The 16,232-nt window shown below is 43.5% G+C and overlaps 1 protein-coding gene across 1 annotated transcript; it reads right to left on the minus strand.

The window, feature by feature from the left end:
- Window positions 1-497: 497 nt before the first annotated feature.
- On the minus strand, window positions 498-7,796 carry LOC116987749 (melanin-concentrating hormone receptor 1-like). The gene is made up of 3 exons (XM_033043980.1): window positions 7,751-7,796; window positions 5,307-5,423; window positions 498-1,769 (listed from the first exon to the last, which is right to left on the minus strand). Exons 1-3 carry the CDS (start codon window positions 7,794-7,796, stop codon window positions 736-738), a joined length of 1,197 nt encoding a protein of 398 aa, XP_032899871.1. The 3' UTR covers window positions 498-735.
- Between the last annotated feature and the right edge of the window lie 8,436 nt (window positions 7,797-16,232).

The following is a 16,232-nucleotide window of genomic DNA, read 5'->3' on the forward strand; positions in this document are numbered from 1 at the left end:
TTATCTTAGGAGGCATAAATCAAAAGTAATATATCAAGCTTTTTGACACTCCAGAATAAATGGGCACCTAAATTAGAAAACATAGAACAGGATGGAAAAGTGAATACTTCACAGCCCTGGAGATCACTCAGGTCGAGGATTAAAGTGAATGATATACACCAGTGATTTACCCAACTGAAGTAGATGCCTGAGGCAGGAATAACATGTCAGACGGCATGGGATGCTTCAGGCAATGGAGAGTTGGAGGGCAATGAGAGATGTTGTGGGGAGAAGGGCAAGGAAATGTACTCTGATTTAAACCCATTTGGCCCATTGGGTTTAAATACACCCCAGCAACCCGACCCCATTTGTCCCATTCCCCCCACTTTTAATCTGTACCCCACTACTTATTGCCCTGGCCCATCAATTACGCCTTGATCCTTTTGCCACTTACATAGGGAGGAGTAGTTCGGAGAAGCCACATCTGAGCTAGCTTTGGGTTGCTTAAGAGGAAAATGTTGACTGCTTTTGCACACACAAGTGGGAGGAGCAGTCTGTTTCTAGAGTGATGGGGTGAGAGCAGTTCTCACAATGTTGCTGTTGTCTTTTGCCTGTTAGAGATTTCCTCATTTATTGATAGCAAGGATGCAGAGCTGCAAGTGAAGACTGTGACTTTGGTGGAACAAACAAAGATAAGAAATCCTCTCCTGCGATATCATCATCCTTAAAAATTGACCATGGTGTTTACGCAAACCTTCATTGAACTGTGACTGTTACGGGCAAAGTGTTTGGTGAAAAGTCCCTTGCGAAGTGGGTCCGTTGAGAGCGTTCGCCAGACAGCTTGATAGACATGCTTCCCTCTGCCTCACTGTTATTCACCCGGAAATGCTGGTGAGCAGGTGGGATCGCCACCAAAAAGCGCCGCCTGAAGGTCTCACTCAAGGCAAGGTATAAGAAAGGGTTGATGCAGCTGTTAGCGTAGCCCAGGCTGATGGCAAAGTTGTACACAGAGAAGAAAGTGACGCTTGGCTTCTCGATCCTTAGATGAACCAGCTGAAGGATGTAGAAAGGTCCCCAACATACGAAGAAGGTTGTACAGATGGCCACAGCCATCCGGGTCACTTTCTTGTTCCTTGTCCTTCTGCTTCCATTTGGCAGTGGGACCACAGCTGTGGACATGTGTTGAAGGATCTTGAAGTAAATAATGCAGATGATAACCAGAGGGATGGCAAAAGTTAACATGAATTGGTAAAGTGTAAACCAATAAATATCAGTGGCTGGGTTAGGCAAAAGTAAGGCACAACCGACCGTGCCATCTGGTCGTGACATTAATCCACTGTACAGCCACATGGGGATGATGGTTAAGAAAGACGCTAGCCAAACGAGGCAGATCACCAATGTAGCGATGGACGGTGTGCGCATGTAGGCTGATTTCAGAGGGTGAACGGTGGCCAGATAGCGATCAAAGGTCATTGCTGTTAATATATATATGCTGGTGACTTGGCTGTTGCTGTCTAAGCTAGTTATGATGGTGCACATAATAGCTCCAAAATGCCAGGTACCATTCCCAACAAGCTGATGAATAAGGGAAGGCATTCCTAGCAGAAATAACAAATCAGCCAAGGACAGGTTGAAGATAAATATGTCAGGCACGGTGTGCTTGTACTTGAACTTGGTCTTCCTTACAATGGTGTAGATTACGATGGAGTTGCCTATAATGCCCAAAAAACCGATGATCCCAAACAGGCTTGGCATGATAATGTTGATGTATGCTGCAAGCTGCTCCAAACCTGAAACAGACAGAGACCAAGCATTTCCCTTTAGCATTTCCTCAATGCACGTTTCTTGGTCACGTCTACTTTCTGTTCTAAACCTCGGTATCATACAGTATATCTCCCCAAGCAACTACAAAGAATGAAGAATGCTTTAGCAACAAACCCAGATGGTTACCACATGGTGGACTTATTTATTAAACGGGGTCTTTCTCATCGTTTGATTGTAGCCAAGCCTATTCTTCACCCACATACTCAATAAATGTGTAGCAATTCAGCTGTACAGTGCTTTGTGTTGTAATTGTGCATTTTTAGGGATTAGGATCTGGGTAGGGCTGGAATTGATTGCCCATCTCTGATTACCATGAGCCACTTTCATGAACCACATTTAAATTTTGCAAAACATGGAGAAAAGCAAAGGTTCATTACTTGGGACATCTTGGACCGAGCCTCCGAGTTTATCCATCAGCTGTGCAACACATTAATGCTATTCTGTATTTGTCTTTTCAGATGATCCTGCCTGCACTTCTGCACATCTGCAGAAATGTTGCTACAAATACTGGGCAGGTTTCCCCATGAAAGAGTGAATTTTAATCCCATAGTGCCTCTGACATAACTACTGTGAATATGATAAAAGTGCCCTTTCACCCAATTAAACATTTACACTCCAAAATTTTAATACATAATTTTCCATTGTAAATACCAACATGACCTTAAACATTGTTTTAAATTCTGATGTAACACTATCTAAATTGCCTAAATTGGATAGGCATATGGATGAGAAGGGAATGGAGGGTTATGGTATGAGTGCAGGCAGGTGGGAATAAGGGAAAAAAGTTGTTCGGCATGGACTTGTAGGGCCGAGATGGCCTGTTTCCGTGCTGTAATTGTTATATGGTTATATGGTTATCTGGACATGAATGAGATGCCAAAGTAAGGTCAAACCTCTTTGAGCAAAGTGCATGATCGATCTATCCCTGGTATTTTATCCCAGAGTGGAGCAATTGGTATGGCTAAAGGTTTATTATTGTTAGATGGCCAGAGATAGTGTCATAGAGTCATACAGGACAGAAACAGTCCCTTTCGCCCAACTTGTCCATGCTGATCAATATGCCCCATCTACACTAGTCTCACCTGCCTACCTTTGTCCCATATCCATTTAAATCTTTCTAACCCATGTATCTGTCCAAATGCATTTTAGATGTAAACATCACCGTACTGCATCATTCAAAACCTCAGAAGGTCTTACGTGTGAAGGATTTTGTAGTATTGCCATTTTTTCTTAATAACATTTGCACAAAGCAATTTCTAACAGACTGTAATGAGATATCAAATAGTGATGCTGTTTGAGGAATTGTTATTGACAAAACTTCTTCCCCGCTGTTGTCACATTATTGAACAAACCTCTCATAAGGCCTGTCCCACTTTCCCGAGTTATTCACAAATTCTCCCGAGTTTTCAAACTCACAGAATGTTCGTAACGAGTCCGTAGGAGGCTGTGGGAGTCCGTGGATATATCGTAGCGGCTCGTTATGCCAGCCGTAGGTACTCGGGAATACATCAGGTAAGTCGGGACGTTTTTTCAGCATGAATGCCCACGAGTAAAAAAATAGCACTGGGTACCTATGGCTGGCATAACGAGCCCCTACGGTATATCCATGGACTCCTACAGCCTCCTACGGACATTCTGCGAGTTTGAAAACTCGGGAGAATTCGTGAATAACTCAGGAAAGTGGGACAGGCCCTTAAGGATATGTTCCCAGTCTTCCGATCTACTTTGTTGAAGCCCTTGTATTCTTTTTAATCTGAACTTTCTCTATAGCTGCAGCACTACATTCTGCAATCTGTCTCCTTTTTCTTTGCACTTTCTTTTCTGTGTGGTTTGATAGTACTCACGCATGGTATGATTTATGCCAGGATAGCATGCAAAACAAAGTATTTAATTGTATCTCAGTACACATGACAATAATAAAGTAATACCAATATTAATTATGGACATCACCGTTTACAATTGATTTTCATCAGCAGCGGAGCACAGTTCAGAAGCTAAACTGCAACACTTCAGTCCCATTCTAATCTCAGCTCCTATGCTGTTCCTATTCCACCCCAGTCCAAATCAAGTCCAGTTTATGTCATATTTGCATGCATGGTGAGGAACAGGCACAATGCAACATAGGCACATAAACACACACAACACAAACATGCATAAATTCCACATACATTACAGACTATCTTGTGCAATACAGTAACAAGAATATAATACTATGCAAAATAATACTTTAGTACAAAAATCAATTCCCAAAATACTGTAAAGCAAGAGGTCTGTAGTGTTGCATTGTCTAGCTAGGATTAGGGTTGTGATCATCTTATTCCTCTCCCCTTCTTTTCCCATTTCTACACTAGCAGGTCGCAAGATCATTCTTACTGACCCATTCAATTTCTTCCATCAATCCAATCTCATCCCTTAACCTACTTGCATTCTATTACCTCCGCACCTGTAGGTAGTACAGCCCGCAAGGACCCGTGATCAACTCTGGCCCTGTGCTAACAGTATTGAGTGTGTATGTTCTCCCTTTGATCTTGGTTTGCCTTGGTTTCCACAGAAGGCTGTGGAGGCCAAGTCAATAGATATTTTTAAGGCGGAAACTGGCAGATTCTTGATTAGTAAGGGTGTCTGGGGTGTTGGGGAGAAGGCAGTAGAATGGGGTTGAGAGGGAAAGATAGATCAGCACATGAATGAATGGTGGCATACACATGATGTGCCGAATGGCCTAATTCTGTTGCTATAATTTATGAACTCGTGCTCCAGTTTTCTCCCTCATCCCAAAGACAAGCGAGGTAGTAGGTTAATTAGCTCCTATGTTGCTCCTACTGTAGGATAATCAGGAGGGCAGTGATAGGCATGTGGTGGGAGAATAGGTTACAAGGAAATTTGTAGATGAAGATAAGAATAGGAAAATTGTTGGGGAAGATAAGTCAGCATACTCAATGGGCTGAACTGTCCCATCAATATCACAAGGAGACAGGAAAGAACATAAATTCCTCTTCCCCAGCCCACCCCCTGCCCTTAGCCCTCTCCAGTTGGGAGATGCCTGGCACTGAGCAAGTAGTCTTACGCTCACGACAAATGACCTGATGGAACTTCGTTCTGACCTACCAACCCATGGTACAATTAGGGTTAGGGGATTTCTGGTTCCCGGAAGTACAGAAAGACTGCACCTTGAAGAAGATTTCTCCTAATTCTGTATATTGATTGTTTGACCAGCAATGGATAAAACATGGGTGTTGGGCATCGCTGCCCAGACTCTGCCATACCCAAGTGAAAGTATGCAGCCAGAGTTTTACATTCAAACGTCAACATCCAAGCAAACCACTGCCTTGGATATTCAACCCCGGAGGTTCATCCTTGGTCTTATCTCCGTTAAATCCGTTTCCCCTCCTTTATTCCAACTCATGCCCGGTCTCGGTATTTCATCCTGCCCTTATTCTGCGTATGTCCTGCTAACTGCCCGCTGACGTGCACGCAATGTAACTTAATAGCAAGCGTCTCCTTACCGAACTGGTTCTCCCGACTTGCTGTCGATCCATTCTCAGCGGCAACGAGTTGAGAACTATTTTCTTGCCAGTTCTTCGAGTTTCCCATCTTGAGGAAGAAGACGGTGAAACGCGAACCTGTTGGATTCGGAATTCAAAGCCCTGAAAAATAAACCTTTTACTGCGATTTATAATCGAAATATTTCCACATTTCCAAACAGAACTAAATATTCAAGTTTGCCCATTTAACTGAACAACAACTTCTCAAAAATAAATTGATTTGTACAAACGCAATGGCTGGGGTTCCTCTGTAGGATACCCAGTCAGCGTCCCGTGTGTGCACTGCTAGTGGTCTCCGCACTTCCCTCTCCCGATTCTCTCCATCCCCTTCAGATCGCCGTTTCTCTCTCTGTTCGATCGCCCGCGTTTAAAGTATCATGGGCATCCCGCGTCATCCAGCCGCCGAGGGCAAATCAGCGAATGGAGAGGGTAAGGGATGAGAGACATGTAAGGTGCATAACAGGGATGTATGAGGAGAGGGGAGAGAGGAGAACGGGAAAGGGGTGAGAGAGAGACAGAGAGAGACGGGGAGACTGAGGGAGAGACAGAAACAGAGAAATTAGCCATAAAGTTATACTGCATGGAAAGAGACTATTCGACACACCGTTAGTTGTGGCTAACCCTTTTTTCCCCAGCACTAAGACTGAAGCCTTCTACCTCAATACGATTCAAATGCCCACCTAAGGGGCTGTCACACTTGGGCGACCTAATCCACGAGTTCTGGCGAGTTTGCCCTCGGCTCGTACTCGCAGCATGGTCGTAGGAGGTCTCTGTAACTCTCCTTCATGCTCGGGAGTAATCCCACGAGTAAAAAAATGTCGCCATGGAAAAAATAAATACTTTTTTTACTCGTAGGTTTAGTCGTAGTAGGTCGGCATGTTAGTCGTAGGTAATCGAGGGTAATCGAAGGTAGTCATAGATAGTCTTCATCATAGTCGAAGGAAGGTCAAAGGAGATTGAAGGAGATCGAAGGAGGTCGTCTTCACTCTCCACTATTCGGTGTCCTATTTTCCCGAATTTAGTCATAGCTAGTCTTCAACATAGTCGAAGGAGGTCGAAGGAGGTCTTCTACATAGTCAAAGGAGGTCTTAAACATGACATTTTTTCAAACTCTCCTAAACTCTTCTAAACTCACCAATTAGGTCACCCAAGTGGGACAGCCCCTTAAGTGTCGTTACAGTACCTGTCTCCACCTCAGGCAGTATGCTCCAGATTCAACCACTTCCATAGACTCAGGTATCCTTTAAATCTTTTCACTCTCACCTTAAACCTGTGCTCTCTGGTTTTAAATGCACTTGCCCTGGAAAAAATAGATTCTGACCATCCACCTTATCTGTGCTCCTCATGATTTGGTTAAGGTTACCCCTCAGCCTCCGTCAATCTGGGAAAAACAGTGCCAGCTCATCCAGTTTCTTCTGTGGGAGAGCTGCAGTGTCAGAGGAGTCATCTCTGAGGTGAAGTGATGAAATGAAAACTTTGGAAGATGAGATGAGTGGGTTATTTCCTTTCACATTTCTGAACAATCAAATTACCTGGTCATTGGTTGATTGGCCCAGATTTTGGCAACAGTTCTGATGTGTGTCAAAAATGAGCACTTAGCCCCAGCATGGAATTTGACAAATTAGAGTGAGGACTCTCCACGTTACACAGATATAAAACTGAAGCTACTTAAGATGGGACTGCCCACATGATCACACCCCTCCCAGACTTAGCTTAGACTTAACTACATTCAGAATAGCTCAAACGTATTCAAAGGCAGCCTTCTAAACTGGAGAATAACTATGAAAGAAGGAAACATTTCTGGGAATCCTATTGCAAGGATTAACTGGCGAAGGTATGTGGGAGGAGGATATCTCTGAGTGATCACATTCTTGCCACTGGGACTACACCTCCTCCCACTTTGCCTCATGCAAAGATGCCATCCTCTACTCTGAATTTCTCTGTTTCCACTGCATCTGCTCTCAAGATGAAGCTTTCCATTTTAGAACATCCAAGCTGTGAATAGACACAAAAAGCTGGAGTAACTTAGCAGCATTATGCAGCATCTCTGGGGAGAAGGAATGCGTGACGTTTAGTGGTTGAGTCCTTTCTTCAGACTGAAAGTCACAGGAAAGGGAAATAGAGATATAGTCGATGATGTAGAGAGATACAGAACAATGAATAAAAGATATGCAAAAGATTAACGATGATAAAGGGAACAGGCTACTGTTAGTAGTTTGTTGGGTGAGAACGAGAAGCTGGTGCCACTTGGGTGGGACATCCAAGCTGTCCTCTTTCTTTTGTAAACGTTGCTTCTTCCCTGCTGTTATAGATGGATCCTTCACCGGTGTTTCCACCCTTCCGAGCTCTGTTCTTGCTCTGCCTCTGCCTAGACAGAACAAGGACAGAGTTCCCCTGGTCCTCACCTTTCACCCCAACAGCTTCTATGTCCAACACATCATTCTCCAACATTTCCGCCACTTTCAATGTGATTCCACCACCAGTCACATCTTCCCACCCCCACCCCCTTCAGCCTTTCGCAGAGACCGCTCCCTCCACAAGCCTTTTGTTCACTCATTCCTCCAAGTTCATTCACTTTCCCCAGCAATCGCAGGTGTAACACCAGCACATTGTGTCTTTTTTTGTAAACCAGCATCTGCAGTTCCATATCTCTCCTGCTACAGCTTCCATATTTTTAATGCAAGATAAACAGCTAATGCTCTCAAACTTTATGAGCAGTATGCCTTGTTTATTTGTTTGTCAGTCTACTGCATTTGATATTATTTCTAAGCAAACTGATGTCCACATCTTCATAGCCTGCAAGTTCCTATCATCATAAATTGTCTTCTCATCTTTCATTTTAGATTGCAGAACTACTCAGTGAAGGACCAACTGCACTTACTTGACTTGTTGATTCAATCATACTTCAATTAAATGCAATCTTTTCAATCGGGATATGCTGCTGACTTTCATCTCAGCATACAAGCGTCCTGAAATAGCACATTGCCTTAATGTTGAGTATCTGCAGCAGCACCTGTTTTCATCTCCGATTTCTAACATCTGAATTGTTTTGCTTTTATGCAAACAACTGCAGAAGTAGCTCCTGCCCTTTGACCTCTTCCTTTCACACCATCAAGGGACCCAAAAAGTCAATCCCTGACGAACAATGCACATGCAAATCTTCATATTTAGCTGATTGCATTCTGTGCTCACGATACTGTCCCTTCTGCATTGGAGAAACCAAAGCAGATGGGGTGATTACTTGGCAGAAAACCTATGTTCAGTTAGCAAGGTTTCTCCCGAGCTTCTAATAGCTCATCCCATCTCTGTTCCATCCTTCTCATCAATTGTCTGTGCAGCCTTCAGGAGTCAATGTTGAATTCAATCATTTTGGATAACCAGCCTCTCCTGTTAGTATCAGAACTTGACATTTTGCCACCCGAAACTATGATTTATTTTTTCTTTCTCCATCTACACTAACTGATCTGCCGGGTATTTCCAGTATTCTCATTTATTTCAAGTATCCCACAGCTGCTATGCCCTGTACCACTCAGTCCCAGCAGTGTGTGTTTGTTATCTCTCCTCTGCACTCATCCATTTATGTCAATGGTTATCAATAGGAAAACACTGTGGTTGGATCAAACATTACACAAAGGAAGATGGCTGTGGTTGATGGAGGTCCCTTACATAGGTATTGTTGCAAGCTTGATTAGCGTGGTTGGAAGTTCATAAGTGATAGGATCAGAATTAGGCCATTCACCCATCCAGTTAACTCCGCCATACAATCATGGCTGATCCTGAAGTACTGACACTTTTGAAAAATAAAAAAATGGATAAGTCTCCAGGTCCTGACAGGATATTCCCTAGGACATTGAGGGAAGTTAGTGTAGAAATAGCCGGGGCTATGACAGAAATATTTCAAATGTCATTAGAAACGGGAATAGTCCCCGAGGATTGGCGTACTGCGCATGTTGTTCCATTGTTTAAAAAGGGTTCTAAGAATAAACCTAGCAATTATAGACCTGTTAGTTTGACTTCAGTGGTGGGCAAATTAATGGAAAAGATACTTAGAGATAATATATATAAGCATCTGGATAAACAGGGTCTGATTAGGAACAGTCAACATGGATTTGTGCCTGGAAGGTCATGTTTGATTAATCTTCTTGAATTTTTTGAAGAGGTTACTAGGGAAATTGACGGGGGTAAAGCAGTGGATGTTGTCTATATGGACTTTAGTAAGGCCTTTGACAAGGTTCCTCATGGAAGGTTGGTTAAGAAGGTTCAACTGTTGGGTATAAATGCAGGAATAGCAAGATGGATTCAACAGTGGCTGAATGGGAGAAGCCAGAGGGTAATGGTGGATGGCTGTTTGTCGGGTTGGAGGCAGGTGACTAGTGGGGTGCCTCAGGGATCTGTGTTGGGTCCTTTGTTGTTTGTCATGTACATCAATGATCTGGATGAAGGGGTGGTAAATTGGATTAGTAAGTATGCAGATGATACCAAGATAGGGGGTGTTGTGGATAATGAAGAGGATTTCCAAAGTCTACAGAGTGATTTAGGCCATTTGGAAAAATGGGCTGAAAGATGGCAGATGGAGTTTAATGCTGATAAATGTGAGGTGCTACACCTTGGCAGGACAAATTAAAATAGGACGTACATGGTAAATGGTAGGGAATTGAAGAATACAGTTGAACAGAGGGATCTGGGAATAACTGACGGTGCTATGTGGAGTCCCATCGTTCTCTCTTTGATTGCATGGGTTTCCACTAGGTTTTCCATTTTATTCCCACATCCTCAAATGTGCACATTGATGAATTAATCAGCTGCTGTAAACTTCCCAAGTGAGTGCTGGAATCTGGAAAGCATTGTTGGGAATGTGGGGAGAATTAAAATTGGAATTAGCGCTGGTTCAGATTAAATGGGTGATTGATGATTGAATTTGGCGAGCCAAAGGGCCTGTTTCTGTGCAGTATCTTTCTGTGAATCTATGACACCATAACTGAATTCTTTAGCCCTTGTTGAGCCACTACAGAAACACCCACTTTGCAGAAACCTAGAACAACAAGGGCAGCAGGTGGATGGATGCACCACCGACTGCAGGTTCCCTGGTAGGGAATTGAAGAATGCATGTGAACCGAGGGATCTGGGAATAACTGTGCACAGTTCCCTGAAAGTGGAATCTCATGTAGATAGGGTGGTAAAGAAAGCTTTTGGTGTGCTGGCCTTTATAAATCAGAGCATTGAGTATAGAAGTTGGGATGTAATGTTAAATTTGTACAAGGCATTGGTGAGGCCAATTCTGGAGTATGGGGTACAATTTTGGTCGCCTAATTATAGGAAGGATGTCAATAAAATAGAGAGAGTACAGAGGAGATTTACTAGAATGTTGCCTGGGTTTCAGCAACTGAGTTACAGAGAAAGGTTGAACAAGTTAGGGCTTTATTCTTTGGAGCGCAGAAGGTTAAGGGGGGACTTGATAGAGGTCTTTAAAATGATGAGAGGGATAGACAGAGTTGACGTGGATAAGCTTTTCCCACTGAGAGTAGGGAAGATTTAAACAAGGGGACATGACTTGAGAATTAAGGGACAGAAGTTTAGGGGTAACATGAGGGGGAACTTCTTTACTCAGAGAGTGGTGGCTGTGTGGAATGAGCTTCCAGTGAAGGTGGTGGAGGCAGGTTTGTTTTTATCATTTAAAAATTAATTGGATAGTTATATGGACGGGAAAGGAATGTAGGGTTATGGTCTGAGCGCAGGTATATGGGACTAGGGGAGAATACGTGTTCGGCACGGACTAGAAGGGTCGAGATGGCCTGTTTCCGTGCTGTAATTGTTATATGGTTATATGATAACACATGGATCCTGTACAGGAAATGTATCATCTTTCCTTCATCGCTACCACATCTAAACCCTGGAACTCCCCACTCAACAGCACCTTCACCAGAAGGACTACTGTAATTCAAGGGAACTGCTCATCACCACCTTGTCAAGAGCATTTAGGAATGGGCAGCAAAGATGGCCTTAGCATTGACACTAGGTCAAGTAAAACATGGCAGGTTGAAGCCTCTATGCCCAATTTCAGAAGAGTGTGATTCAATAACGCCGCAGGATTTTCAAAAACTCACTCCAACAGGAGTGGTGCAATGTTGTTGGGATGCTGACCATCAGGCTGAGGCAGCAGAAACCATTGCACCTGGGATTTCACCACACACAGCCCTAGGAGAGGGCCATAGCTCATCATCCGCATGAAATATTAGCAGAAAAATTCTGGAACGGTGAAGTTATCAATATCCAATACCCACTTCTCTGAAGAGTGGCTCCTCCTAATTCTTCAAAGTGCCCAGTAGCTTGGCAAGCAAGAAATTGAACTCTCAAAAAAATTAAATCAATTTATGAAACAGATTTTCAAACCATCTTGCATCAAAATTTAAATTGCTGAGTCTGTATTTGTTTCTTGAGAGACAATTAAGCACCTCTTCTTGCATGAACAAACGCTCGGTTATGTGCAGGCTGCAGCATTTCCTCTCCAAATATATGCAGAAAAATAATTTATGCATGGTGATAAAATGTCACGAATGATGTACATGGCACTTCAGTTCAGAGTGGGTTGCATTCGATTCAAAGTAACACCTGAGCATTGATTTGTCTGGTGAAATAAGTGTGCTTATGCCTTCAGCTTATCAAAGAACATGGGTTGCAAAGTGCACAGTATTTTCTGTCTCAAGTAGCTACTCTGTCTGGCTTTACCCATGTCAGATAATGCATTTTCGAGAGGAAACCACCTTCCATCTGCCTGGGACTCCATACGTGGAAGAGTTGGGGTGGATTTGTACTGTGGAAACATTGACTGGCATCAATTTGGGCTCATGGTCTCACTGCCATTGAGCTGGTTGATTATGGACATGGTAGTTTCCTATGCGCATCTGTAGAAATTGGTGAGAGTTGTAGGGAACATGTGGAACTGCTCTAAGCCTTTTAATGACGTAGAGGCGTTGGCGTGCTTTCGTGGTTATTGTTTTGATATGACTAGTCAAGGACAAGTCTTCTTGTGCCTTTTTGCACTTCTGGTTTCCCTTTTCAGTCAAAACCATCTGCATCAGTGAGTTGGGCAGCTGATGGTATTGCTTGCATTAAACCGACCTTCAAGATTGTGCCACGTTCCTTTGTCAGTTCCAAATGTTGTACTTTACTCCGTCCTACATCAAGGTGCTGTTGGTGAAGATTAATCTAGTTCAGCAGTGGGATGGGGACTTCAGACTGGAATCAGAAGGGAACAAAGCTGAGATGGAAGGAGATTTGGGCCATATCCCTCTAAACCTGTCCTATCAATGTACCTGTTTAAATGTTTCTTAAATGTTGCAATAGTTCCTGCCTCAACTACCTCTTCCGGCAGTTCATTCCACACACCCACCAATCTTTGTGTGAAAAAGTTAACCCTCAGGTTCCTATTACATCTTTACCCTTACCTTAATCCTATGACCTATGCTTCTCAATTCCCTACTCTGGGCAAAAAAACTCTGTGTGTCTACTCGATCTATTACTCTCATGATTTTCTATATCTATGAGATCACCCATCATCTCCTGCACTCCAGGGAACAGAGTTATTGCCTGTCCAACCTCTCCCTATAATTAAATATCATTGTCCTACACTATTACCTGCTCCCTTCACTTTGCCTTCATTAAATAAAGTCAAAAGAAGGCAACATGATAAAATAAAACTTCAGAAATTTTTAACAGAAAGCAGGCAATATTTTCACCAGATAAATGAGGCGATAGAACAAACAGAAATAAATAGGTGTGATCCAAAAGCCATTGCAGATTTGCAAGGTGATCAAGGCTGGAACTGATCAATCGGGTATTTGACATTTCAGAAAAGGAGGTGGGTGGGTCTATTCCTTAAAATGAGATCACTCCACTGGTGTAGATTGATAATGGCTCAGAAATATAAGATGCAGAATCAGTTTGGGGAGCTGAGAAATGTTAATGGTAAACGTCACTGGTGGGAGTAGTCTATGAACCCCAATCAGATACAGAATAATTATAGAAATAATGGAGGCTTGTAAGAAACATACTGTAAAGGTCAGATGAATTTGATGATCTTTTAAATTGAACTAATTAAATTGCCAAGGCCAGCTTTGAGAACATGTTCATGGATTATACTTGGGATTGTTTTGTAGAGCAGTACATTGAGGAACAATTTATTTTGATCTGATAATGAGTAATGAGTCCGGATCAATCAATAGTCTTAGGCTAAAGGATCCCCGAGAAAGACTTCAATTTCAAATTCAGCTTGCAGGTGAAAAATCTAGGACATAAGTTCAACTGTAGGCAATTACTACAGTTTGATGACAGAGCTGGCTAAAGATGACTGGAAAATAGCTTAAATGGTACAAATAACATAGATCAGTGTAGCACAGGAACAAACGCTCCAGCCCACAATGTCCGAGCCGAACATGATGCCGAGTTAAACTAATCTCCTCCCCTCCACATGATCCATATCCCTCCATTCCCTGCGTGTCCATGTGCTTATCTAAAAGCCTCTTAAATGCCACTATTATATAAGCTTCCACCAGCACCCCTAGCAGCACATTCCAGACACCACTCTTGCCTCGCACATCTCCTATAAACTTTCCTCCTCTGGTCTTAAGGCTACTGTACGTCCTCTATGAGTGAAATAATTGTCTCGGAGACCCCTCTTAAATAATTCCCCTGTCACCTTAAGCTTATGCCCTGGATCTGCGAGTGTTCACTTTATTCATGTCCCTCATGATCTCATACCCCTCAATAAGGTCACCGCTCAGCCTCCTACACTCTAAAGAAAAGAGTCCCAGAATATCCAAAACTTTTCTATAACTCAAGCCCATAAGCCCAGGTAACATGCTGGTGAATCTCTACCACACTCTTTCCAACTTAGCAACATCCTTCTTGTAGCTGGGTGAACAGAACTGCACACAGTACCCCAAGTGTGATCTCATCAATGACGTACAGCTGCATTATGTGTCCCAATGTTTGTACCCAATACCCTTCACCACACTGTCATGCTCAGGGAACCATGTACCTGTACTCCCAGATACCACATCATCCATAGGGCTCCACCATTTATAATATCACGTATATATCTACCATGTGTTTGTCTTGTCCTGGTTTGACATACCCATGGGAAACATCTCATACATGTCAGAATAAAATTCAATCTGCCATTCCTTGTCCCATGTTTCCAATTGATCTGGATTTGGTTGTAAACTTAGATATCCTTCCTCACTGTCCACTATACTAAAATGTTGGTGTCCTCTGCAAATTTACTAAAAATGTTAAATACATTGTTATCCAAATCATTAATGTAGATAACAAATAAAATGTTGATCACAACCAATTACATAGATGGGGTCAGGCTGGGGGACACAGACCATAGCACATGGGAACAGACATCCAAATCAGTTTGGTGTAGGAATTGGAGGGATCAAGGGATGTTGCTGATTCCATGTAGCTGTTCTGGGAGGAGAGATCACTGGTTTGTGGTGATCTGGAGAAGAAGCAACAGATGTACTCAGTGGTGTTCCAAGGGTGCAGGAAATCTATGCTTTGTTGGGTGTCTTTCACTGACATCTCAGTGGGTCATAAGTCCATGTGATAGGAGCAGAATTAGGCCATTAGGCCCATCAAGACTACTTCACCATTCAATCATGGCTGATCTATCTCTCCCTCCTAACCCCATTCTCCTGTCTTCTCCCCATAACCCCTGAAACCACTACTTATCTATCTATCTATCTATCTATCTATCTCTCTATCTATCTCTCTATCTCTCTATCTCTCTATCTCTCTATCTCTCTATCTATCTATCTATCTATCTTTTTCTCTCTCACCCAGTCTATCTATCTATCTATCTATCTATCTATCTATCTATCTATCTATCTATCTATCTATCTATCTCTGCCTTAAAAATATCCAATGACTTGGTCAATCTGTGGAGATCGAGTCTGAGAACCACTCAAGCAAAGCTGAAACATTCTTCCCCCACTTGTGCACACTTGCATGAATAGCCTTTGATTCATTAGTGATGCCTTTTGTTACTGAATTACCATTCACTGTCTGGGTCCCTGTTTGCTGATTGCCCATCAGCTGACAGCCAGGGAACTCATCCCAGCATGTAATTAAACCCTGGAAACTCTGCAAAACAATTGGAAGATCCAAGAATGAAGAAAGATCAAATACGTTTTTTTTAATGTAGCGATGGCAATGTATTTGACTGTATTCCCACAACACCATATTCTCCAAAATATTGTATGAAACCCATGGTGCAGTTTGATTGCATGATTTTACAGGGTTACAGGGTTTCCTTTATTGTCATTCAGACCGAAGTCTGAACGAAATTTCGTGCCTGCAGTCATACATACATACAATACAATAAAAAAACAACAATAAACACATATTAACATCCACCACAGTGAGTCCACATAGCACCTTCTCACTGTGATGGAGGCAAAAGTCTTAGGGCTGCAGTCTCTTCCCTCCTCTTCTCTCTCTGCGCTGAGGCGATACCCCACCGGGCGATGTAGCAAACAGTCCCGCGGCTCAAACACCGCGGCCCCGGGGTGGTCGAAGCTGCCGTCCACCAGTCCTGCTGACACAGCCGCTGGCCCGCGGCCGAACCCCGGACTCAGGTCACCGCCGCCAGAACGCCATCCCAGCCACCGGAGCACCGTTCCAGCCCCGAGCCGGATCGCCCTCACGTGAGTGCCGTTACCGTCTCAGCCTCACGCCAGGCCGCCCCGACATGGGCGCCGCTCCTCCCTCGGGCTGGGCCGGGCAGCCCCGACATGGGCGCCGCTCCTCCCTCGGGCCGGGCAGCCCCGACATGGGCGCCGCTCCTCCCTCGGGCCGGGCAGCCCCGACATGGGTGCCGCTCCT

The sequence above is a fragment of the Amblyraja radiata genome, chromosome 26 (assembly GCF_010909765.2).
Source record: "Amblyraja radiata isolate CabotCenter1 chromosome 26, sAmbRad1.1.pri, whole genome shotgun sequence".
In the NCBI taxonomy this organism is placed as follows: domain Eukaryota; kingdom Metazoa; phylum Chordata; class Chondrichthyes; order Rajiformes; family Rajidae; genus Amblyraja; species Amblyraja radiata.